General features: G+C 33.4%; 1 protein-coding gene across 1 annotated transcript in view; it reads right to left on the bottom strand.

Annotated features, from left to right (window-relative positions):
• Window positions 1-14,715, bottom strand: part of LOC135135494 (JNK-interacting protein 1) — a 46,158-nt gene extending 31,443 nt beyond the window's left edge. The window contains exons 1-2 of the mRNA XM_064064560.1: window positions 14,601-14,715; window positions 14,284-14,489 (exon numbers count right to left, since the gene is read on the bottom strand). Coding sequence (XP_063920630.1) covers window positions 14,284-14,489; window positions 14,601-14,683 — 289 coding nt within the window. The 5' untranslated portion in view covers window positions 14,684-14,715. The remainder of the gene's footprint in view (window positions 1-14,283; window positions 14,490-14,600) is intronic.
• Window positions 14,716-21,135: the final 6,420 nt, after the last annotated feature.

The raw sequence follows: 21,135 nt of genomic DNA on the forward strand, positions 1-21,135 counted from the left end.
TCGGCGCTTAGAGTCTTATATACAATTACCCTAGAATTTGAGATTTTGGAGTACTGTGTGTGTTATCACTTATCATATTATCAGTGTTATCGCCATCGACTGTAGGTATAGGTGAACCAACACTCTTGTGCGCAGTCTGCCTCAGGCATCTATTGACTTTCACTAATTTTTATGAGGGCTTAACTAAAGACCCTTGTAAACTTATCGCAGTCCAAATGGCTGGGAGAGGGTTTATCAAGACGGACCGTATTGAAAATTTTAGTGCCCGATAAGATTGGTTTCATTAGTTCTCGGAAGGGCCCCTGATAGAAACTCAGCCGGAAATACTACAATAATTCATTACCTGAAGTTGGGCACATGAATAATTTAATCATAATAAAACATTCAAAATTGACTACACAGCTGAAAAACAAGGGCACAGGATATTACGACTACCTCCATATCATTGTGTTTTTAACCCGATTGAGCTAATTTGGTCGGAACTAAAAGCTCACATAAGGCGAAACAATACTGCACCGAAATTCTCTGCAAATACAATAAATATTATCAAGGAAGAGGTTTCCAAAATAACACCGGCTAGTTGGTCTATTTGTGTGCGTCGTGTGTTTAAAAAAGAAAAAAATTATAGAAATCTACTAATACCGGAATTAATTATTAATTTGGATGACGATAATAGTGATGATAGTGACGTTTAATTTTTAACGATACAAGTGTTTATGTAATACTGAAATATTGTTTCGTTAGTGGTGCGAAAATGATAATAAAAATTTGGTAACTTTATTTTAATATACTCGTAATATAATATCTAATGATAAATGTGTGTTTTTTATATTTGGATAATAATTGCACTGCACGTTAACACATCTGTTAAATTCAAGTACGGTCCTGTATTACTCAAGACAGAGGTCGGGGTAAGTAGACAAGTTTATAGTAATCCAAGAGCTATAAGGTTATATGGCCATCTTTAAAATTATCCCATTGTGTCGAAGTTAAGTTGTTTACAGTAGAAAAGGTTTCAGAGTCGTAAATAACGTGTCAACTGCAGCTCAACCGACTGTTGTCGTTCGTTCAGGGGCCGCTTTCACTAAATATCTAAATCTAAGCAAGAAGTGTTTAGAAGCCGATTTATTGCCAACCGGTAAGCTTAATGCGAATCACGCAAAGGGGATATTTATTTGCGGTCAACTACTTTTATAATGGTCATATAACCTTATAGCTCTTGGACTACTTTACAACGGTGGGTGGTTAGCCGTCGTAAAAATTTGTGGAAGTCAATAGACGCCTGAGGTACACTCCGCACAAGAGCTTTAGTTATACTCACGATACACTTACTTAAGTATATCGTGGTTATACTGCACCACTTCGTTTTTGTTAATATTAAGTGTTCGGATTCTCTAACCACATTACCACATCCCTCCTGTCCTTTACGGTAGAAAGAACTTTACATTTTGGGACATAGTACCTAAGAAACATATTCTTTGTGTTGTCCGCAATATTTTAAATTTAATACCTATTATTTTCAACTGGTTGCATTATGTGGTGACAATTTGGTATCAAGGTGCTGTCAATCAATAAGAATATTTATTGCGTTATCCACATAAAGAATAAATGATCATTAAGTCTTTGTTATGTGGACAGTATACTATCTTCCTTTTTATGAAAAGGTATAAAGCTGCCAAACAGATATGACATTAAATTTAAACCTAAATAAAATAATAAATTTAGTCCCATAAATTTATGAATTGAATGCAAACGTATTTTCTCCCAGAATTTTAACGATGTAATTAAAAAAATTAATGTACTTACTTGTATCTGTAACATTCTGAAACAGCCTACGGAAATTGAAGATGTGATGAAACATGTCTGGCTGTCTAAAAAGTTTCTCGTCCTAAGTTTAAAGTGATTTTTACAGATGAATGCCAAATAAAAAAAAACTATAATTATTACAAAAATTACGGGACTACCAGTTAAAATAATTACTGTACAACCTCTGAGAACCAAGATAGTAATGTGGATCATTGCTAATACTATTGTGTTTAGGTATTAAACGAAGAATTATGAAGTGTGGGAAAATTGCAATTTGATTTTCGTTATGAAAATTTGTTGTTGCAAAATCTATTTAATAAACGAATATAACGAATATCAAATTGGAAATCGAATTAAGGTAACTAGTTTGTCCAATAATATGATATTCGTGTAATAAGCAGGCGGTGTTTTTCAAAGATTTTTATAGTAATAGACGGTGCAAGCCTCGTAAAACCAAGACATTCAATTACATTCAAACAGCCAGTTTGTACAACGAATATGGGTTTGAAATCTCCTCTTTGACAAATGTATAAACAGTGTAACGGAATAAAAGATAAATGGTTGGGATATATCAAGCCGTATGAATAAAGTTGAAGCAAAAGATCGAAGTAAAGTATTTGCTTGAAGCAAAAACAAAAAGAAAAAGTAAATGCTTCTCTTTATATGTATATTAATTACTTTTTACTCACAAGCAAATCCTTTTACTTTGAAGCATATATGGTCCGCTTTTTTTGAAAAACTACTTGCTAAAATTGAATTATATGATTCAATGGGCCGTATGAATAAAGTTGAAGAAAATGCTCATGATTAAAAGGTCGGAGTAAATGTAAAAGCATTTGCTTGAAGCAAAAGCAGAAGCTAAAAGTAAATGCTTGTATTTATATGGATAACTATCAACCTGGTCCAGCTTCGCACGAGCAGCATTAAGTAGGTATCTATGACCGGATCATTTTTCTGGGGTAATGAATTTGTATACTTATGTGTATTTATTTAGCTTATTTCCATATTACCCGAAAAATATTACAAACACTGTTCATTCAGTGCTTTGTAAATCAATTAACTTCTAAAATTCACTCAAACAAAAGCATGTAATTAATAAAAGCTATTTACAAAACACAATTTTAAGAAAACTATCTAATAATAATGCACGACTGACACTGCGAAACAAAACAAATATGCAACTTGTACTCCGATATTCTAACGGTTTACGCACCCAGTCAAGCTTTTAGATGGCATGATTTTTTTCAACTTACTCGACTTTTATTTTCATAGTTCGACCAATTTACACAAAACCTTCCTTTGGACACCTGCGTGGAAGAACCAGTTGTTGTCAGTAGAGTGTTGAACTTAATTACCTATTCCAATAAATTTATATTTTAAATTTAAATGTTGGAAAGCGAAGACTCGGGTAGTAGTAAAGGAAAAATAACTAAGAATGAATTAAAATTAATTGTAAAGGAACTTTGTTGCTATTCAAAAATATATATTCGTGTATTGTTTTGTTATTGCTAAAATATTTACTTCAAAAATGTCGGAAAAATGTTTAACCACATCAACTGTCGACCACCAACAAGAACAGGCTCATAATCATAATAATTTAGCGTCCACGATTTCACCATTAACTTTAGGAAATTTAATCCAATTTGGTGTTGAAAAAAAAACAGAATTTGATACGAAGATAAGAACTTGACTAACTGTATATTGTTCAACTCCCAAATCTAATACCTTTTTGGAAACGAGGATCTCTGAAGAATCTAAAAAAGAAATGAATTTTCTGGAAACTCGACAATGCACAACCTCTGCTGTCTTGATTTTCTCTAAGAAAATATTGTGTCAACCTGTCAACCAACGTGAATTTTGATCAAAATTTTACTAGTCTTTTAATTGCACTCTGATGACACTGCTTAGTAAACGCATATTTTTTGAAGTAAATGCTTCCATTATTAAGTAAATGGTCCGCTTTATTCATACCGAATACTTTTCTGGGGCGTAAAAGCTTCATTCGGAAGCATTTGCTTTTATTTGTTGAGCAAAAGTATTTACTTTTAATTGTTATTCATCTACATCGAAGCATTTGTTAGTTTTTTTCATGTGAAAGGTTTTGCTCCTCTTTATCATACGGCTCAGTGTTAGAAAACGCGAGGAAAACATTATTAACCATGTACGTGCTAAAAACCAAGTTATCCCAAAGCGCAAATTCTAGATTAAATATAACGCATCAGTCAAATATCGGTTTAGTTAAAGACATGAGAGAAAAACTTGACGCAAAAAAATCTGTATCAGATCTATCCATGGAACTTTTCTCAGCCAAATATCAAAAGAAATAAACAGAGGACTTTAAATTTGACAATCGTGTAGGCGAAGGAATTGATACCGCGAGCGGAATTTTAGCAAAATGCCCACGAGAAATTAGCTATTTCAGAATTTTGTAAATATGTACGGTTTGGGACACGAAATTTCAAACGACAACCAACTTTCTACATTTAAAAAACATTGTAGTCTTATACCTTATTGTCACTATGATTGACAGGTCGTTTGAAATTCCGTGTCCCAAACTGTAGTTTACAAGATAAAAATTTTCGACTAATAAAAATACGAGGATTTTCTACTCTTACGAAAGACATCAATGAATTGTCAAATATTCTATACGCGAAATCAGAGTACGCGTGAGCAAAATAATTTTGGAAATAGACAAAGATATTTCCGGCGTAATTTCCAATTTCATAACAATCATTGAAAGTGTAAATGCTTATTTTGATCAGAAGTTCGGATCGTCAGCGTAATGGTGCTAGCGATGGTCGTGTCATATGTTGCTTCACAATCGCGACAACTAAGTCAGGTTTACACAATAGTTGGTGAAAACGAACAAGAAGTAGAACAAAGTGGACGACAGTTTTTTCGAGATTTTTAGTGGGAATGATGAAGTTGTGCTTATAATATGAATAGTTTAAATATTATAAAAGTGAGATGTATAGAATAAATGAATTGAAATTATTGGGAGATACAGATGCATCTTCGAGAATAATTTTCAGGAGTGGTTTGATAGGAGACGAATGAATAGATGAAAGCATAAAAAAATGTCGACAAACTACTTACACAGTGGAAACCTCTGGCATTCGCACTGGGGTAGACAAAGAAGTGCTGGTACCTAAGTTTCATGTGCCGAAGGAAATAGTGCTAGATTTTTTATTTAAACACGGAACTATGATACAACATTATTTCAATAATAGAACAGTTAGAAAATAGGTATGTGTAAGTTTAGATTCGAAATTGAAAACAATTTTTAATTCCCTGCTAGGTGCGACTACTGCAATAGTTTAAATTATTATAGTCCCTTGACATACATAGCATCGTCATCAATTGTTGTACGAGTGGAGCAAATGCAGTTGGAAAGCAAAAAATTCCCCTGGTTTGGAACCAAATTTTGCCAGCAGAGAGTTAACTAATAATTATTAAATAACATTTTATGTTTGACTCAATCATAACGATGTCACTTATGAAACTTCCAACAGTCCATAATCTAGCACTTTATTGGACTGTAAAGTAATTTGGACTGCAACACAATTCATATGACGGTGACAACTGCACCGCCTACTAAACATTATAAACTATTTTAAAATGGAGGTGAAAAAGTTGCAAAAAATAAATTCTTCTGTTGAGTCAAACATAAAGCTATGTATCTCACACGTACTTAATGCTTATTATTGGACTTGCCCTTTTACTATCTAGTTGAGTTGGATCCAGATTCGAGGCCGTGTACTGCCTTTAAAACAGATCGAGGAATATCAAATGGCTAGGTTGCCAACGAGACTAACAATGAGTCCAAATTCGTTTTCACCATGGTGCAAGAAGACATGGTGTGCTAGGTGGATGAATTTTCGTTTACTTTGCGCACCAGTCACGTGGCGTCACATTTCCGTCAAAGGCGTGCCTGAAACGCTCTTCTGGCAACCGCAAAAAAGCTGTCAAATGTCAATTTATCAATGAAATGTCAGGTTATAACGGAGGTTGAGATTCGGTTCAGTTTTTAATCATGGGTTAACTTATCTTCGAAGGTGCTGAGTTGAAATCAAATGCTAATAACAAGCCAGAATTTAAAGTTGACGGTCACGACAGCCACATGACGTCACACAAAATGCGCAATATCATACTATGTCTTCTTGTGCCATAGTTTTCACGTGCTATGTCGGAATTGAATTACAAAATTGCTTCACTTATCTCGATTTTTTTTTTCGGAAATCATCTTCAAAATCATAACGAAAATTTTATGAGTTTTAGATCGTTTGAGGAACGTAAATTTAAAACTGAATCTCCTATTAACCCATTTTAGATTTTTCAGAGTTTACTGAAAGTAATCCTACGAGTAAAAAGATAGCTGTATTTGCTAGTAGATCGTTGAATAATGTTAAACAGAGATATTGCACCATAGAAAAAGGATTGTTAGCTGTCGCCTGGATGGTTACTTATTGGGGAAGATTTTCCAAATTATGAATAACCTTTCCACTAGATCGACAAAATTTGTAGATTAAAATTAGAGGAATACGATTTTACAATAACACACGTGAAGGAAAGGAGAATGTTATAGCGGACGCTTTACCTCATGTTGCAACACGGTGCTCATTTTATCAAACGATACAAATCAAAAATTTTTTGTAACCATCACGGAGGTAGAAGAGACCGGAGGGAGCGTACCGTATGCTAGCAATGTAACCATTCTGGCATCGTTCAAGACCCGGTCAGACACCGGTTATGATCTTATTTGAACAAGCCGCCAATATTTGCCAGCCCGACGCAAACGCGCACCTACACTCAACAGCTAACAGGGTTTGGATTTCCAGTGGCGTACTATCACGTAACACGTGCTGTTTATATGCAGTTGTTCGTTCTTGAGTTTGAATTTAGTTGTGCTGTTTTAGTTTTGGACGCGTTAGTGGTGTTTTTAATTTGAATAGACTTTGATAATAAATGAAGATCATAATAACTTTTAGAGACTTATATATAAGGTAGTCAACATAAAATATGTTGCCCCGCCACTGGTTATGACTGCTAAACATTTAGAGGGTGGAGCTTAGCACAGCGCGCATTTCAAGTAGGGTCATAAACGGTGCCTGAGTCTGTGTCACAAAATTCACGACATCTTCCCTCCGGTCTCTTCTACCTCCGTGGTAACCATACAAGCTCAAACAAGAGCGATGCAAGACAAACGGAATTCGTCCGAAGATTTGCCGAGTGTTATTGAGATCTATAAACAGTATCGCGGTACAAATACAATTTCAACGTTAAATAAAAATAATAAGGATAAGAAAGCAACTGTAATATTTGGTGACGAATCAAATATAGGTCACTGTAGCTGTTGGCATTATCAGTCGACGATTTACTTGTATTAATATTTAAAGGTAAGACTGAAAAATACTTACTTATTTGATATTATTGTTGGAACGTTAAATGTTTTTCGTGAAAGTGGAGTCAAAATTAATGGTATGAGCAATCAGATAAACGTGACAAATAAGGAAACAAGGGTATAATTGTAAACAATTTTCACATGCTGCCAACAGGTGGACACACTGTAATCAACATAATTTATATCTAAAAACATCAAAAATATTACAAATGGTCAGGGTTAAAGGAAGATGTTGAAAAATTCGTAGCAAAATATGATTTTCCTTGATTTAGTCCTGATAGAAATAATAATGTATACATCCTATAACTATTAAGTGAGAATTAACTAGGTAAATGCGCATTGTGTTGTCCGATTCCAAATAAGGAAGCAAAAACAGTTGACAAAACTTTAATACAAAATTTTATTTTGCGTTTCAGCATTCCAAATTCCATAGTTTGGGATCAAGATACAGAATTCATACCAGGAGTATTCATTGAAACTTGTAATTAATTTCGTACACAGCAATAAAAAGCTGCAGCTTATCACAATCAAAAGCTAGGTGCTTTATAAAATTCGCATAAACATTTAGGCGCGTAATTGAAAATCCAAGCATCAGAAAACTGGGGAACTTGCGGTTCTTGGGTGTCACAGCTAGACTGTAAGCAATGCACCCAAGAACCGCATGTGTTGAAAAAAATTGGTCTAAAGAGTTAAGACAGTACTTCCCTCGCTGTCGGAAACTTGACGACTGCATGCCTATTGTGTTTTTTTTCTCATTACATTTTTGTAGTGGGAATTTAAAAAAAAATTGCGATGACGTCATCAACATTTTTGCAAGGACACGTATATCAGTTGGGATAGATGTAGTGTAATACTAAGAATAAAATTATTATATTCTCAAATTTTCGGGAAAATGAATTGGGTCGTTTTGAATATTGATTTGTAATAATCAATAAAATAACGAAACAATTTACTCACGTATACGTATCAGAGGCAACTGAAAATCGTGTATGTATAAACATCCTTAATTTAAGATGACAGGCGTAACAGCATACGTGAGAGTCAAACAGAAAAACTGTAAACAAAACGACCATCGGTTTTATTGCTTCGACTTCCGCTTATTATATAAAACATTGGGTTTTATTTTAATTCTTGACGGTGAAATTCACAATTGGTTGATTATAAACATGTCTATTTCACATTCGCGGAACCAAGTGAACGCATAAAACAAATGCAGGTCTGTAATGTTAAAGTCGATGTAAATAAGCGTGATACCCTTATGTTTCAACCGAGTTTTTCCTTTAACAAATTTTGTGTCTACCAAATTGGGTTGGTTGGGGTGTAATACTAATAATAATTGTTGCCTTTAATTTAATCAATAAAATAAATTGACTTCATTAATTTTTTTGAACCACCTCTTAAGGCCAGCCCCCATGTTTTCTCAGCGGAATTTTCGCTCTATTTTCAAAATGTAATATCTCCGTTATTAACAGATCTATAGTTTTCAAATTTTAAATATATGTTGTCCATAACTTTCTTTATATAACGCAAGGGCAATTTTGTTAAAAACAGCTTGTGATCATATTATTTTTTTAATTTTAGTGAAATTTTTGCATAACGTATTTTTAAAAATCAATATTTCAGTTATTTATGGAAATTTTGGAACGGGGTTGTCACCATTGTTTTCAGCTTGCAAAACTTGAGAAATTCTACGAGGTCGATTTTTGACTTTATTTGTTGGGACTGAGATATAGTAAAAATAAAAGTTAGCAACTTCCATGATATACGCTTTTTTTAACTGTGTATCGTTTCTAAAAAATAAAATCGACGATATGTCTCGTATGATTTCTGGAGTTTTGTAAGCTGAAAACAGTGTTGAAAACCGTGTTCTGAAATTTTATTTAATAATTGAGATATTGATTTTTAAAAATACGTTATGCAAAAATTTCACTAAAATTAAAAAAATAATATGATCACAAGCTGTTTTTAACAAAATTGCCCTTGCGTTATATAAAGAAAGTTATGGACAACATATATTTAAAATTTGAAAACTATAGATCTGTTAATAACGGAGATATTACATTTTGAAAATAGAGCGAAAATTCCGCTGAGAAAACGTGGGGACTGGCCTTAAGAAAATCTAAAAAATATGAATGGAATGATAAATCACAAGTACAAACTCATCATATTTTTTGCATTTTAGATAGGATTTGTTCAGCAAAATTTAAGGGTGACGTCATCAATTTTTTTAGGAGGGATGAACAAATATATTTTGAACAAAAGTTTACCATGCTTATAATAACTTTAAAATATTCCCAAGATTTCAAAGCATTCGGTTTTGTAATTCCTGATTAAATCGATAAAATAAATTCACGCCTTCATTAATTTTTTTGAGTCACCCTGCATATGCAAATCCAAAAATATGAATGGAATGATAAATCACAAGTACAGACTCATCACATTTTGTACATTTTAGATACGATTTATTCGGCAAACTTTTGAGCTGACGTCATCAGTTTTTTGTAGAAGATAACCAAATATATTTTGACTAAAAATTTATTATGCTCTTTATAACCTTAAAACATCTGCAAGATTTCAAAGCATTCGGTTTTGTAGTTCCTGATTAAATCAATAAAATAAATTTACGCATTCATTAATTTTTTTGAGTCACCCTGTATATGCAAATCGAAACAATTTGAATGGAATGATAAATCACAAGAAGAGACTCACCATATTTTGTACATTTTAGATAGGATTTATTCAGCAAAATTTTGTGGTGACGTCATAAATTTTTTAGGGGGGACGACCAAATACGTTTTGATCAAAAATTTACCATGCTTATGATAATTTTAAAATATCTTCAAGATTTCGAAGCATTCGGTTTTGTAGTTCCTGAGTAAATCAGTAAAATAAATTTACGCTTTCATTTATTTTCTTGAATCACCCTGTATATGCAAATCCAAAAAATATGAATGGAGTGATAGATCACAAGTACAGACTGATCATATTTTGTACATTTTAGATATGATTTATTCGGCAAATTTTCGAGCTGACGTCATCAAGTTTTTGGAGGGGATAAGCAAATACTTTTTGACTAAAGATTTATGATGCTCTTTATAGCCTTAAAACATCTGCAACATTTCAAAGCATTCTGGTTAGCAGATTAAAAATTAAATTTCAAAATGTTGTTTTATAATTTTGATTTTTTTTCCAAAAATCTGGACGTTTCGGGTGAAAAGTCGATTCAGAGTTGTAAACTACATGTGTAGGACTATGTTATTTTATACAATTGAAAACCCATTTACTATGTACAATTTTGAAGTGACGTCATCGCATTAGTGGTGGGGATGATTAGACAAATTTTGGTTAGCGTTTTACCATCTACATGATATTCTTAATATAAGTACAAAATTTCACAACAATCGGTCGAGTACTTTCGGAGATTATCTGTCTAATAAAAATCCGGGACGGCAGACGGAGAGACAGACGGACGGACAGACGGACAGACGGACAGACGGACAGACAGACGGAAATGGGAGACCTATTTCTTCGTCTTCTAGGGGTCATGAAAGATCGAGAAAACGTAAAAGTAGAGAGTCGGCCGACGGACTCGATTACAATACTTCCTTTGCTTACGCTCGGGAAGTAAAAAGATAAACTTGAGGCTAGCCTCATCTTCCGTGCTTTCAACAGAGATAGACAATAATATTTCAGGGTGCATCACGTGCGATTGCGGTGCACTTTGTACTATTGCATTAGTATTAAAAAGCAGGACGTTGTTTTTTTTATGACAAATTTGTGTCCGTCATTTATACAAAATTTCACTAAAAAAATTGTGAGAGCTAGGAATTTATTGTAAATAACAAAAAACAAATATCAAGCGAGTGTTTATAACAGATATACGAGTACGGAGCGGAGCACGACTAGATCTATTAAAGACAGCAGTAACTTACTTTTTATCATATTAGTTATTTTTTATCATATCAGTAACTTTTTATCGCCTTCGATATGCCTTAGCAACGTCTGTGTTTGCACGTTTATTTCAAAAAATTAAGTAACTAGACAGACAAATTTGACATTTCTTTGACAGTTTTTTTATGCCACAATGCAAATTAGTGCCCTAGAGGACGAAGAAATAGGTCTTCACCAATAATGTGATGACGTCACTTCAAAATTGTACATAGTAAATGGATTTTAAATTGTATAAAGTAACATAGTTCTTCACATGTAGTCTATGACGTCGTGTTGTGTTTTTACCCGAAATGTCTAGATTTTTGAAAAAAATCAAAATTATAAAACAACATTTTGCAATTTAATTTTGAGTCTGCAAAACCAAATGCTTTGAAATCTTGTAGACGTTTTAAAGTTATGATGAGCATGATAAATTTTTAATCAAAATATATTTGCTTATCAACTGCAAAATATTGATGACTTCATCTCAAAATTTTGTCAAATAAATCCCATCTAAACTGTGCGAAATATGATCAGTCTATACTTGTGACTTTATCATTGCGTTCATATTTTTGGAAGTTCTTATGACTAAAAAAAATGAATCAGTCAATTTATTTTATTGAATAAATCAAGAATTGCAAAACTGAGGACTTTGAAATATTGCACACGTTTTAAAGTTATTGTAAGCATGGTAAATTGTTAAGCAAAATATATCTGTTTATTCCCCTCAAAAAATTAATGAATGACGTCATCTCAAAATTTTGCCGAATAAATTCTACCCAAAATATGATCAGTTTTTAATTGTGATTTACCATTGCATTCATATTTTTTAGATTTGCTTAAACAGGTGGCTTAAAAAATTAATGAATTAGTCAGTTTATTTTATTATATTTTATGATTGGTTCACTCCATTTTCCCAGAAAATTTTGGAAATACGGTACTATTATTTTTAGTATTACACTGCACCAATCCAAGTTGAAATACGTGTCCTTGCAAAAATGTTGATGACGTCATCACAAAATTGTGTAAAGAAAAAACTCAACTCGAAAATGCTGCGTACGTTTCATTGTACTTCAGGAACAAGGGAAGTTCTATCGAAACAACACCTTTCGACCTATTTTTATAGAATAAAGATTCTTGCCACACGAGCCCGGAATGCGTTGCAATGCCACTTAAAGAAAATGCTTATGCATCAGTTCTGGGTATTGAAGTGTTCAAAACACACGAACGAATAATGTAAAAATATTGTACTAGTTCAAAAACCTTCGTGGGCGTGTGAACAACAACTTACCAAAATTTCGTCGCAATTGAGCGAATGATGTACGAACGCATACCGGACAAATAAACAAACAAAAAAACAAATAATAATTTTTAGATATAAGAGAAGAAGAGAAGGAGAAGAAAAAGAAGAGAAGATGATAATAAAGAAAAGGGCCATTTTTCTCTTTAGCAACACTTTTCTAGTTAGCAACCAACAAGCAAAACCATCTTATTCGCTTCATTTGAATTTTTTGTCCTTCACCATTCGTTAAAGTATTTGTAACATTTTTCATATTTGTGTTTCGATATCATAAGTACTAAATTTTCAATTGCTCCTGCAGCTTCGCCAAAAAAGCCAAGATCTTTAGAATTGCCCATTTTTTGCATTTTTATAGCGTATTTATTTGGTTGTTATGAACAGGCATGTTGTTATGGTAAATGTGCAATTTTAAGCAGACATGATTATCATATTTTAAAAATTATTTTGAAATTCTGTTTTACACTTTGAATAACTAAATACAAGAAAAAATGGCATGGTGAGTCTGTAAGAAATCTGTATTTTCCATTCTGTTTGCCGAGGTTAATTATCTCGCTTCGCTCGTTAGTTAAACCTTTTACACTCACTGGAAAGCTACCAATTTTCTTTACTTAGTAAACAATCTACTATTTTTTAAGAATATCATTTAATTTAAAGTATAACCATTCGACAAAAGCGACAAAAGATGACCCAAATTACATCTACTTAGTAAAAATTTCAACTCTAAATTTTTACTCAAACATAAGTTAACATGTGGTATGAAATTTAAGACGGAAATCCCTATACCCACTTTTAATGAAGATGCATCGGTGGACATAAAAAACTGAAACCCTAAAAATTTTAACATTATAAATCGTTTTTCAAAAATCAATTAATATGCTTTCCTCGGTGTGAACCACATGTCATAAAATGTCATAAAATGATATTTTTTTGACAAGACACGCAGTTCCAAATTTAAAAAAAAATCGTACCTATATGATAATAATTGACAAATATTTCAAAGAATAATGAGCAACTAAAACTTTGTTATTTCGAAATGGTTCAATTTTCTATGGTAGCGACTGTGCATTCCATTACGTTTGAAAAGAGCATCGCGTAATAACAAACTGCGTTTTGGAAATATGAAGGTTTTCAGAAAACTTTAAATATTAGAAGAATTCATAAATATACCGAGTAAGAAGATGTAAAAAATGATATGTATATCGACAAAATAAGTCACAATGAAAGCAAAATTTGTAATGAATGTACGATTGCAAAGAAACGGTTGAAAAATCTTTATGACTGATATTAAGCAAATAAAATTGTTTCCTCGCCTGTTTGTAATTAGTGACAGTTTTTCTATTGTACAATAAATTCTAGATGATGTTTATAATATGAGGTTATAATAAATATTTAGAAATTTTCACTTTTTGTTGTTAACTTACAATTAATGCGAATAATTAGTCGATATTTCCCGATTTTCCATTTATTTTGAATAATTTTTGGAAACACATAATTATTTATTTAACTTTTTGTCATCAGTAGCCAAATTGAATAATTGGAATACTTTAAGTAACAAATGCCTTAAAATGCGCTAATGTACAAAGTTTTAAATATTTTGTAAAATATATACGCAAAAAAAATCCATATTCAACTTAAAACGGTGTATTTATACTTTATCAAATTAAATACCCTATAAAATATTCTTCCGCAATCAATTAAAAGTGCTGCTACAAGTGGCAATATATTTTTTTCAAATGACTGCACAAAGTTAACCATTTTAGTGTGTATTACAATAGTGTGTGATAACAAAAATTTAAACGTTAAGAGTTAAAAAGTATCATCTATATTCTGTAATTTCATCACTTACATTTTTTATTTTTTGGTATTTCCGGTAGTTTTCGCCTTCGGCGCTCACCCGTCCAAGGCGGGATAGGAGTTCCCAGTGAAGACTCCTTTTTTTCAGTTGCAGAGGAAACGGAAAGCCTTTCCTCTCGAACAATATCACAGTCAGTTTCGGGGTCGCTTTTGGAAGACGTGGGCGATTCTTCATCCACGACAACATCATGAACTATTCTATAAAAAAAAATAATAATAATCAATACCTAACAGGAAGCTGTCTATAGCTTGCGTCAAAAAATATCTATTTTATATATTATGCCCGCGTTATACACAACATATACTTACGAATAAAATTGCGCAGAATTTTTTGTGTGTGAAGGCAGTTTTTCAAAACTGTGTCTAAATTCTTCAAACTCACTGTCAGCCATGTTTATTTTCAACCCCTCATGTATTGATTTGTCTTGTTCTAGCGATTCTGCGCTAGACGGCCTGTTGCTTCCTTTGCCTTGCGTAGCGTATAGATTTCGTAAGGTTTTGATCCTCGCGTTTATTCTTTGTTATAATTTACTTACCCGTTTAATCATCCCAGATTTCTTGAATGATACAACTTATTGAATTAGACGGATGACATGCTATGTGTATATAATTTCGTCCCATTGTGCTCTAATCTAAACTAGAAGATTGGATCTTGTTTAATGAACCATAGTAGTATATTCATGGAAATCTATTGCTCTTATTAGAAGTCAATTTGAGCTTGCTTTTCACCCCTATTCACTTGCATCAAAAGATCTTTCCATAAAATTCTAAAATTGCACACTGTATGAGTTACAAAAAATTGGTCGAACATTATTTCGATAGAATTTCCCTCCCCCATAAAATCTAGCTGCCCCGAAAAATTATAAGATTAGATTTTGGTAATTGTATTTTTTTATAGTAGTTATAAGTTAAAATAAAGATATGTATGTAATATGTATGTAAGTTTTTCTATTGCAAAATTTTGTGATGACGTCATCAACATTTTTGCAAGGACACGTACCATTTTAGATAAGATGATAGAGATAGTGTAATAGTAATTGTGATTGTAACGCACTGGGATTCGGTTACTGCGGTTCGTAGAAAATGTCGTTTAGTTTAGATTCTCTGTTTTACTCCCACGTGTACAATCCCCATAAGGGTTATCGCATCGCTATTTGTCTTAGATTACGAGTTCTTATAAAAGCTTTTTAGTTTAGTTGCACCCCTCCTATCCTACTACACATGGCAGACGTAATTAAACTGTTTTGTTATTGTATTGATTAAGTCAAAATTCAAGAACGACTCACTCCATTTTCCCGAAAATGTGGGAATACAGTACTGTTATTAGTAGTGTTACATTGCATCTATCCAAATGGATATACGTGTCCTTGCCAAAAGGTTTATGACGCCATCACAAAATTTTGTGTTGAAACAAACGCATAGCACGCTTCTTTACCTTCACTTGAACATTACATGCATATCTTTATTAACCCGCGACTAAAAAAGAAGGGGTATTATAATTTTCATCTCTTTGTCTCTGTGCATGTCTGTCTGTGGCAACGTAGCTCCCAAATGAATGAACCGATTTTAATGCTGATTCTTTTAGTAGAAAGTTGGTTCAATCTGGATGTTTCTTAGCTATGTTTGAGTTAGGCAAAGCCGAAGTGATGAGGAATCAATCAGACAAAAGAGAGATTTTGCATAGCGTTTTTTCAGAAGACGTATACGCTAACGTCTGGGTTGCTTAGCAACAGCGTATTTTAGAGTTGTACGTTATTTAAAAGACGTAATTACGTCCGCTAAATTAGCGGACGGGGAATTTAACATACGCCCGTCTAGTTCCGTTGTAGTAAGAAAATCAGTTGTAATCAATCTGCGATGGGTTAAAAGTTTTTTTAGCCATTCTTAGGATCATGATTAACATTTTTTAAACAAGATTTGTAAAGGAAAATTCTGCAATCATTTTGGAGCAAAATTGCAAACTTTTGAAACATGCACTATTGTAACTATTTTCTATTGCTTGCGCAATCATTGCGCAATGAAAACTGTCTGATATTCGACAAAACTATATGAAATGAGCCTACTTTAGCATTTATTGTTGCCCCTGTACGTCGTACCGTCGTGACGTTTTGCAAAAATTCTCAATTGTAACTCCCGCTATTTAATACGTCCGTCTTCAAAGACGTAAGGTTAGGGTTAACGGAACTTTATCGTACGTAATGCAAAAACTCTCTAATTAAAAGAGAGATTTTGCATAGCGTTTTTTTAAAAGACGTATACGCTAAGGTCTGGGTTGCTTAGCAACAGCGTGTTTTAGAGATGTACGCTATTTAAAAGACGTAATTACGTCCGCTAATTTAGCGGACGGGGTAATTTAACGTACGTCCGTCTGGTTCCATTGCACTAAGAAAATCAGTAGTATTCAATCGGCGATGGGTTAAAAGTTTTTTAGCCATTCTTAAAATCATTATTAACATTTTTTGAAATTTTTCAATCAATTTGGACTGCAAACTTTTCAAACATGCACTATTGTAGGTATTTTTTATTGCTTGCGCAATGAAAACTGTCTGGCATACGACAAAACTGTGTGAAATGAGCCTACTTTAGCGTTTGTTGTTGCCCCTGTACGTCGTACAGTCGTGATGTTTAGGTTGGCGGACTGTGCAAACTCAACTTTCGTGGCTTTTGATTCAGTTCAGGATTTATCTAATCAAGATCATCACGAAAATTGAGATGTTGAACAGTCTTTTTTAATTTTTAAAGCAATTTTAACACCTAGGAGAACTTGTATAACTGAGGAAAACCTAGAAAAAGTAGTAATCGTTATTAGGAATTCCAGAACCATTCGCCTCTGAGTTAATGAGTTCAAGCGCAGGAGAATATCCACTGAAGACGCATCACATTCTTGAGGACCAAAACTTGCCGCCATACCAAAAATCATTGACAAAGCTCATAAGAGGGTTTTGACCGATAGATGAACGAAGGTGCCTGACTTTGTAATGATCTTTTTTCGTGGGTGGTTCTTAATTATTACACCTGTTTTAACTTAAAAGGATTTTCATCCAAAAATAAAATTCGCAAAATCAAATCTTATAATTTTTCGAAACAGCTAAAGTTTGTTTGGTACAGATTTCTAATTTATAGACGAAGTGAGTTGACATGACTTTGTTCTTAAATCTTAAATACGCCGATATCATTTTAGACCACGGTAACGCTCGGGGAGATGGCGCTAACGCCCAAAGAATTTTTTCAGAACGCTTCCCAAATCGTTGTCTGATAAGTATGTGCACTTTTAAGAACGTTCTACAGCATATTTGAGAGGACGGATCTGCTAAACCTGCAGCTCATGATCAGGGTAGGTTACATTAATAGAATTGCTAATGTTAAAGAGGCTGTTTTGGAGAGTGTCGAAGCTCGACCGGACACTAGCACGCGAAGACTGATGTACGGAGTATCGGGGAGTAGTATTTGGAGTATACCCAGAGAACAACTGTACCCCTTTCGTTACCAGAAGACTGAGTTATTGAAACCAACAGATTTACCACGTAGGCAAAGTTTTGTGAGTAGGTTAATAGAAAAATAAACGAAAAAACAAATTTTGTATCTCTTACATCATCAACTGATGAGGCCGGATTCACGAGGGAACGTGTAATCAGCACCCACACTTGGGCCGATGAAAATCCGGACACTATTGGAACAGCACTTTCAATTTCTCTCGAAATGTTTGTCATGTTGACCGACATGATTAGAAAAATACTTATCCTAGTCAGTGATTTTGACCGTAAATAATTAATTACTCCTGTTAATTATAATAATTATGTGTCCATGGGTGACTGGGGATAAAATAATTGGGATAAAACTTTAAACAATTTTTAACGTGATAACTAAAAAGTTCCGAACAAAGCCCTATTAAAAAAAGTTGTTGAATTTGAAGAACTCTATAATTGATTAAAATTAAAGCACTTATTTCTGGGACACTCTGTATATTAGGGATATCATGTAGATGGTAACACGCTAACCAAATTTTGTCTAAAGATCCCCACCAATAATTAGATGACCATATCATCTCATAATAAGGTCACTGTACCCTATAAGGCCTACCTAAGCTTTGAGAATTTTTTTAATTTTTGTAAAAACTTGGTAATGGTCGGAGTTGAAAGAGGTTACATTTTTGTATTGTCTTTGCCATTTCTATTGAAACACCACCTGTTGATTTTGCTTAAAATTTAGCAGTTGTTAACAGCTTTCGGTTGCTTGACAACGACTTTTAGATAGAAAATTGTCTGAATTTGAACGTTGCCAAATTTACTATTAATAAGTGGTGTTTCAATAGAAATGGCAAAGACTATACATAATTTTCAAATTTCAGACATTTTCAAAATTGTAGAGCTCAACAGTACCCGGTTTAATTAAAGTGTGTCTTTAGGCCAAATTGAGTACATAGATACCCAATATGGCCTGTTTTAAAAAAATCGAAAAAAAAACAAAAATAAGCACAGAAAAAAAGTTTTTTGACAAACAAATTGTTAATTTTCAGAATAAGGAGAAATAAAAATATCTTTATCAGTTTCACTGAGACCCACGCACTCCTCGTTCACGTATTTCTTACATACGGAACATACATATTAACTTATATTTTTCACAATATCTACTTGGTACATCTCGCAAAAACAATTTTCTTGCTTCTTCCGTGAGCTTGCTTTTTGTTCATAGTAATTTAAATCAGCTTATTCACAAAAAAAATCAAACGAGAACTGCAGTATGTACCCAACAGGCCAACAGCCCGCCTAGGCCATACTGATTCCACATCACAAGCGAACATGTTATCAGTAATCCCAACTGAAAAGCTGTTAGGTACAACTAACGCAGATCATTTAAAAGCGGAAAAACGGAATTACTCAATTATAGAAATATGAAATTGATTATATAATTCATGATTCTTTAAACCAATCAGATTCTTTAATTTTGTTAGATACCAACGTATTAATAATAATCGATCATACCCTTGACGACGTTATATAATCGTTTTGGTGTTTCGCTAGGTCTTTCTAGACAAAAATCTAGTATTCAACTTACCTTTTTCCATAGTAACGTAGAGAGTAAATAAACAGCAAATTTGTCATTAAATTAAATTTGTTGAATTTAAATGAAATGAATCGTTTTGGTAAAAATTCTTTGGCAGATATTGACGAAGCAATTGACAACTTAAAGCCATTGAATACAACAAAAACTGAAAATTACATTTGGAAACAATTTCAAGAATTTTGCAAGCAACGGAACTATGAGTTAACGGCCTAGACGTCTAATGATGAATTGGGAAATATCTTGAAGGACTGGGCGTTTAATATGAAACGGAAAGATGGGTCAGATTACAAAGAAGGAGTTGTGAAGACTATATGGAACGTGAGTGCCAAGCTTCTACAAGAACAATACTTCAAAAACCACAATAGAAAAATCGATCCCTTCAAAGATTTGGCATTTGAAGGGGCCCGTAAAGCTCGGTCAACGAAAAGAAAGTAACTTCAATTAATACCGGAAAAAAGAAAAGCTAGTTCTGCGGCTTTAACAAGAGACGAGATTCTAAAAATCATCCAGAATTTTGACGAAAATACGCCCGACGGCTTACAGAAAAAATGTTATCAAATTGCAGCTGTGGAGCTCGCCTGGCGTGGAAATGAAGCAGCATCATGTGTGGTTAATTTTTTTTAAAAAGGAATTGAATAATTACGGCTTACCAACGGGTCGCTTGGAGTACAACACAATTTTTGGAAAAACAGCTCAAGGAGGCGACAAAAATCTCGTCGACAGCAAGTGGCTGACACCGAACAAAGAAAATGAAGATTTGTGTCCAATGAGGTTGTATGAAAAAATGATGTTCAGGCGCACCCCGAACATCAAGACGAACCGGTTATTTTTAACACCAAATAATAGTTGGAAGGCAACAAATGTTTGGTACAAGGACTGCCCTGTTGGCGTAAATCAGATAAGTAAATGGACATGTTTAGGTGCAGAGAATGTTGAAATAGACACAAAAAAGGCAAGAATCACCAACCATTCTAACCGTTCATCCGCAGTGAGTGTATTAGCAAATGCTGGTGCAAATTTGCAAGAGATTATCAAAGTAACTGGTCATTCTACACCAAACTCGTTGAAACCATACTTAAAACTCAACGAACAGCATCATACCAAAATCATCAATCAAATTCGGAACAATCAAAATGTTTCGTCGTCATCAGTGCCATCAACAGCAGGAACTCCTTAATACAAATAATATTTATTATAATAACTGTATTTTTCATTTTCATAATAATTAAAGTTAAAATTTAGTGTAAATGTAATTAGTATACTGTCAATTCATTATATGTATAATCGTAACGAATATCACTCGAGCATTAGAAAATAATCTCAATACTAACCTCTTAACTCGACAATAATCAGAAACACCACTCGACCTTCGGTCTCGTGGTTTTTCAGATTATAAGTCTGGTTAATCGGTTAGTATTTTCGATTATTTTCTATGCTCTTGTGGTATTATAACCAACGCGAGGAATTGTATCTCATACGCTAGAACCAGTGCTGTCGCGGCGATAGTTTGATTACAAATATATTTTTCTTTTGGACTATTTCAACATAATATAACATTTCAAGATCACAAATCTGTGGTCCTTTGGTTGAATAATTAAAAATGGCATCAAGTATTATTATTTGAAGTAATATAGTAACATAGAAGTAGTTTTTTTACTAGCTGTAAACACTCCTAGCGACGCTATGGCTACGACCTTGTGGACCAGATCAAGGCGTCCCCGCTACTCGCCGTAAAACACACCTTACTTCAACTGGGGGATTGCGGTGAAACAAATTCCCG

This window comes from Zophobas morio, unplaced genomic scaffold (genome assembly GCF_036711695.1).
Source record: "Zophobas morio isolate AGI-343-1 ecotype UQ-CSIRO unplaced genomic scaffold, CSIRO_AGI_Zmor_V1 ptg000024l, whole genome shotgun sequence".
Taxonomy (NCBI): domain Eukaryota; kingdom Metazoa; phylum Arthropoda; class Insecta; order Coleoptera; family Tenebrionidae; genus Zophobas; species Zophobas morio.